This window comes from Dipteris shenzhenensis, chromosome 16 (assembly GCF_047967505.1).
Source record: "Dipteris shenzhenensis isolate YYH24624 ecotype China chromosome 16, Dip_SZ_1.0, whole genome shotgun sequence".
Taxonomy (NCBI): domain Eukaryota; kingdom Viridiplantae; phylum Streptophyta; class Polypodiopsida; order Gleicheniales; family Dipteridaceae; genus Dipteris; species Dipteris shenzhenensis.
In genome coordinates, this window is record NC_141611.1 from 54,254,914 (window position 1) to 54,261,095 (window position 6,182).

The window sequence follows — 6,182 nt, forward strand, 5'->3', positions numbered from 1 at the left end:
GTAGAGGACTTGGAGAAAGAGGTACCCTAAGGGCAGCAGTTCATCGCAACCACATGTGCTCGATTCAAGTGCCCCTCCAAATACAACAACCTTGGTAACTCCAGTGCCCCCCTTACCCCTACGTAGTTAGACTCAGCCAATTTCAGAGGCAGTCTCCACTCCGCAAACTAACTCAAAAGAAGCTCGTGTTCTACCTATCAATTCCATAGAGTAGCTTAAAGTGTGGCATTGGTGGCCATCATTGCAGAGTTGCCTCGAACACAAGGAGTCATGAGTGCTCTTGCGGTGACCAGTGTGGAAACAAGTGTGGTGAATACTTTTGCTATTTACTCCAATCTTGGATTTATTTTAGGAGGAATAGTAGGTTTTGGGAACTCTCTCCGATAGTGGCTTCTAGATGTCCCCTCTCTTTGGCCACATGAATTCAAGCGTCGAGTGTCATTGCAAGAGAGGGAAGACCTCAATGTACTACTAGGGGCGAAAATTCATGAGCAGCTACTGCCTAAACAATGGTTTGAGCCAACAAGGGTGGATCCATTGCAGAGGAATTGAATGCAGTGGCTAGTAGATGTGGAGGCGACACACAGATATGAGTGACATCCAGCGAAGGTAAGATCGGCAAACATGTGAACATGGAGGGGATGATGCAGGATCGTCAAGCGATACTAGTGGTGTTTCTTTGAGTCAAAGCTAGTGGCATCGGTGAAGCAATGAAAGCCCAAAGGTCATGCCTACAAGCGAATAGGCCATGCATACAAGAGAATACAACACAACTGCCACTTTATGATGGTGATGGTGTGTCGAGATTAGAGTGTCGATCCTGATGCAATTATTAAGCAAATGGAGTTTCTTATTTGGTTGTGGATCAAGTGAACATACTTTCTTATTTGTTTCATATTTTATTCTACTTGCAAAAGTTCTCTACCTTGGTAAAGCCTAAAAATGATTGTAATGCACGTTGAACCACACTAATCTGACTTCTCATGAGGCCGCAGTAGTTAGTGTGGGTTCGCACAGTCCAGCGTGAGTGTCATGTGTCAAAGCATTAACAATCTACGAGGTTATCATGGAGTTAGCATGGATTCCTAGAGGTGCAAGTACTCACAACCCTTCAGTCAGCAGGTGCAACTGCACATTGTATATCCATGAGACGAAGTGTCTCTTGATAATTCTATGCATTATTCACCCATTCGGATTACACAGAGTTGTCTCTTTCTACTTTCTTATGTCTATGTATGTGTTCCGTGTGCGCATGAGTATGTATGCAATGTATCCCATAGTGCCTTCCACTGAGAGCATTACAAAGAACAAATTTTACTATTTTCAAGGCCTTCGAAGCGGTTGCATGGCAAAGAATGTATAGAAAATACAGTACTCCCTAGGTGGATAGGCATGTCATTAATTGACAGATCAAATTTTGATTAATTGAAGATGGCTCATGCTTATTTGAATGGCGCCATAGGGCTTCCAGTCACCGCATTGTCTTGGAATTCAATTAATTTAAGGTAGCTTATTAAGATGGCTCATGATTATTTGGATTGCACCATCAGGCCTCCATGGCACCATGGTGGCTCAAATTTTGATTAATATAAGGTAACTCATTAATGTTAGAGTGTATTTAACCATGGCACCGAACATGATTTGGCTACTTTGCTCTCATCCGCCCTGCTTTGCTACGTTGCTCCATGCTCCCTCCTCCATCTCTCATCCACTCCTCCTCTGCTACTTTACTCTATGCTCCCTCTTCCATCTCTCATTTGCTCATCTGCTCCGTGCTCATCTGATCCACTGCTCACTCACTCTTTTCACCATGCCAGGAATGGTAGGAAACATGCCAAACATTACTACCCCCCCTCGATACAATGTGATTCCAATCTTGTCTTCTTTCTCATAAAAAGTCATTGTGTTGCACTTGCCAAGACTTGAAATTCCTACTCTTTTAGAATGTCTTCGTAATGTCCATTGATTCCCCCCACATCTCCATGTTGCTACCTTGGTGGGCATGCACATAGCTGGCCTCTTTGTGGTTGTGCTCTATGGATTCCCCAGAGACATTTAAGAAGGAATATTGATTTTTAGAGCAGAGTTTTCTCATGTTGTTGGGGGGATGGATTTTGAGTCCTACATTTGTGCACGGTCTTTAGTCTCTCCATCATCTCCCCCATTACCTCCTCAAAAAATTGGATGTAGCAAGGTAGGCTGGCCTCTATGAATACGATAATGTATAGCAGTCTTTTAGGAATCGACAATGTTGAGTTGTACAAATATTCTCTTTGTAACTTTTGCTCAATGAGGCTCATAACCAAAAGTAATGGCTGAGTGGTTATCCTCACCAGATGTAACCTTTTGGGCTCTAAGGCCTCAACAATTACTAAGTTTTTATAAATGTAATCTCTTTTGTTCAATTTTTGCTCCATGAGGCTCTTAGCAATTACTAGCTTGTTAGTTTTTATAAACTGTCTTTGGATATAGATATAATCTCTTTTGTTCAAGGCTCTCAGCAATTACTGAGTTATTATAAATTGTCTTTGGATGTAATATCTTTGTTCAAAACTTTGCTCTCAACAATTGTTAAGTTGTTATAAATTGTCTTTGGATGTAATCTCTTTCTTTAAGTTTTGCTCTTACCAATGGCTAAGTTGTTATACTTGTCAAGTGTAAACCTTTCTAAGTTTTAACTTTAATATAAATAATAATATTATTGCACCCGTTATGTTGGTAGCGATTGTTGCTAGTTGCAATCATTGCATAAGAAATTGGTGCACAAAGAAAGATATTTTCTTGGGTTTTAGGATTAATTGCAAGCAGCACTGAAATAGTTCCAAGAGCCAGCATGGTGGTTGCAAGAAAATAGATTTTCCTTAGTTTAGAATTAGCTGCCCAACATGGTGGTTGCATAGGGAAATACATTTTCCTTGGTTTTAGGGTTAACTACAAGCAGTACTAAAATAGTTCCAAGAACCAATGTAAGAACAAGTGTGGTGGTTGCAAGGGAATACATTTTTCGTAGTTTAGGATTAATTGCAACCCCCACTAAAATAGAACCAGTGTAGTTGTTGCAAGGAAATTCATTTTTATTTTTTTGGATTTAACTACAAGACGCACTAAAATAGAACCACTGTGGTGATTGCATAAAGAAAATACATTTTTCTTTGTTTAGGATTAACTTTTAACCACTTGTTTTAAACTCGATGTGAAATATATGAACAATTATGGGACTCCAATGTGGGTCTTAATTGACCTAGCCAATTAACGTATATATATTCTCTTTAGTTTAATTAGGAGTAGCTACAACCACCTCCAAGAACCAACATGGTGGTCACACCAAGCCAATGTCAGCGCGGTGGTCGTGAATCTAGATCATCGTGGAGAGTTGCATGTAGATAACAGGTGGTGAGATGCGAGTAGATGATAGGATAGACTATGATAGGACAGACTATGGATAGTCTAATGTACAAAGAAGGAGCTACGAGTAGATGATAGGACAGACTATGGATAGTCTAATGTACAAAGAAGTAGCACATGTGTCAAGCACTGCGGTTTTCACAAGAACAAGTTTTGATAGATTACATCTCCTTATTACTCTAGTAACGCAATCATAATGCCAAGAAAAATTTTGGCGAGAGCGCGAGTCTGCCTGAAATTCAAAATATCGCCCATGAGCATGTTATTCTGCACCCCAAAATTGCCCCTAAAATAATTTCGCGATCGATTACACCCGATCGTGCATTGACCCTTCACTTCAAGTCATGTGTCATCTGTTTTGGGATTGCTTGGTTGGCAAAGGAGTTTCAAGATAGATTGAAGTAGCCATCAGAAGGGCTAGTGTAATGTCTAGGTTCTATTGCAAAGATAAATGGAGAGTTATAAATAGGTGACTTGCATGGATTTACATTGAAGTGGGGGCAATCTGGCCCTATGGCTCTCCTTGCCATCTAGAAAATAAGAAATCGGGTGGTGTTTGATGGAGGGGTGGCCATTGGTGAAAGAGTCTTTCCATCTTGAGCATAGTTAAGAAGTTACTCTAGGATGTAAGTGTGGCCATTATGCCTAAGGATTCTCTAGGAAGTCTTTCATGATGTTGGACTTTGTTCTATGAGGACCGTAGGCCAAGGGCAATATGCCCATGATGTATTGGCCAAATTTTGTATAATGGTCTCTTTTCGTTTTGGGTGTGACCGAAAGTTAACAAAAGCTGGCATTTTAAATAAAAAATGAGAGTTGTGGATCAATATAACGACAAGCAGAACCATATAGGTGACGCTAAAATATGCATTCATATGCGTTTACATCAACAACCTCACGGAGGCTTTCCAAGAATACGCGACGTAAAACGTAGATTTTAACATAGGCAAAGATCGTCAGTTTCAAACCCGGAAGTTTGGACCGACGACTTTATTTGATCGTCGGTTTAGATCGATGTGCTTCTTTCGAATTTGTGTTTGTAGAGATCATGAGTAGACAATGTCATTGTCGTGGCTACAAAACAGAAGCCAATGAAGATCATGCTTACAGAGCCTGCGCTTTGATTGCAGAACGTTCTGTACGTTTCAGCAGTACATTGAGACAAATCTTTGATATCTTGGATAACTGCAGCTGCTGCCGCTCCACCAGTTAGCAACAAGCAGACCGCAATCTAATAAGCACATCCCACATACACAAAGCACGTTAGTGCAGCGGACGCGGAAATTTAAGATAATGAAAGCTGGAAACATATGCAGTTCACGTCTTTCCTTTGTGCTAGGTTGTGGCCTAGCCATCCCACATGACGAGAAAGAGAGAGACCTGGTCACCGATGTACGCTATGTATCGGGATGCTGCTCCAGGCAACATCAATTTCCCAGTAGCTAGACGGAAGCCCGCACTTACTGTTTGGTAGAGCGAATAAACAGCTCCGATACTAGACACTGCGAGGGCGTACCTGTGCATCACGAAGAAAAAACCTTCAACCTAACAGATCTGTCTCAGGATTCGTTAAATCCACCACGAGACATGAGGATAATATGAAAATGCAGCAATAGTAGTGCATGCAAATACAAATCGACCCTTACTTGAACGAACCCGACGCCGAATAGTCGACGGTGACTCCACTGACCGTTTGGGACGCCGAAGCGAGGACGGCGAGGGCGATGATGAGGGAGAGGGCAGCGAGGGAACGGAGGACGAGGTCAGCGACGGCGAAGGAGGTGGAGTTAGAATGGGTGTGGCTGAGGGAATATGGGCGAGGGATGATGGGAGTGAGGCCAGGGGAGGGCGTCAAGGGAGGTGGAGGTTGCTGCTGTTGCTGCTTATGCTGTTGCCCGAGCTCAACTGTGTTGAATTGGTTATATTCGACCGCCATAGCCGGCACCTGCAAGCTTTTCTTCAAATTCCTCTCTCTCTGTCTCTGTCTCTCTGTCTCTCACTCACTCATTCACTCTTTTTCGCTTTGTTCCTCCCTCCTAAGGTATGTTAACCTCTGTTTCTTTCTTTCTATCTATGTATGTCTACACCCTCCCTCTCTCCCTCTCCCTCTCTCTCTCTCTTTCTCTGTTCCTCCTTCCTAAGCTATGCTAACCGCTGTCTCTTTCTTTCTGTGTATGTGTGCAACCTCTCTCTCTCGCGCGCGCGCGCACGAGGCTTGTTTTCCTTGGTGCTCGTCTTCACATGAAGAAGTAGTAGCGTTACAAATATTAGAAGACATGGCACGATATCCACGATCATTACCCAACGATTTCAAGGCATTGGCGAAAGACCGGAGGCTGGGCCTTTACTAAAAGTCAACGAGCAACTAACCATCTTGGTTTTTGTGAAGACCTCGGGCCGGCCTTTTGCTTACATTGACTCTATCAGAACAGCTCAGCACACTGATGCATGCTCTCAGTGCGTTAGAGCTGATCAGTAAGTTGAGTCCCTTCCTCATTGCATAAGGTTGTGCGCAATTACAAGAGGCTCAACACCAAGTTGAGTTCTCTCCCAATGCCTCACGGAACGACGACCCATTTCCCTTGGCTCCCCATCGCGCAACATGGTTGGTCATGAGGTTTTTCTTTTAAGTCTTTCCAGGAATTGCCTTCGTCGATGATGTATATGACCGCCTACGCTAGGATAGGCTACCATCAAAGCTAGGTGTATGTGCCACCGCTCCTCCCCCCTTATTTTATTGAATTATCATGATCTTGGCTCTGATGACCAATAAATTC

General features: G+C 42.8%; 1 protein-coding gene across 1 annotated transcript; it reads right to left on the reverse strand.

Annotated features, from left to right (window-relative positions):
* Nucleotides 1-4,411: 4,411 nt before the first annotated feature.
* On the reverse strand, nt 4,412-5,341 carry LOC147893136 (CASP-like protein 4D1). Its single transcript, XM_087386852.1, has 3 exons — nt 5,052-5,341; nt 4,786-4,921; nt 4,412-4,636 (listed from the first exon to the last, which is right to left on the reverse strand). Exons 1-3 carry the CDS (start codon nt 5,339-5,341, stop codon nt 4,412-4,414), a joined length of 651 nt encoding a protein of 216 aa, XP_087242978.1.
* Between the last annotated feature and the right edge of the window lie 841 nt (nt 5,342-6,182).

What these genes read in the sequence shown, in the direction of transcription:
- LOC147893136 (XM_087386852.1), bottom strand. Translation starts at nt 5,341, where the DNA reads ATGGCGGTCGAATATAACCAATTCAACACAGTTGAGCTCGGGCAACAG. An exon ending in TCGGCGTCGGGTTCGTTCAA is followed by an intron (nt 4,922 to 5,051) that starts GTAAGGGTCGAT and finishes CGTGATGCACAG; the next exon opens with GTACGCCCTCGCAGTGTCTA. An exon ending in TAGCGTACATCGGTGACCAG is followed by an intron (nt 4,637 to 4,785) that starts GTCTCTCTCTTT and finishes TGTGCTTATTAG; the next exon opens with ATTGCGGTCTGCTTGTTGCT.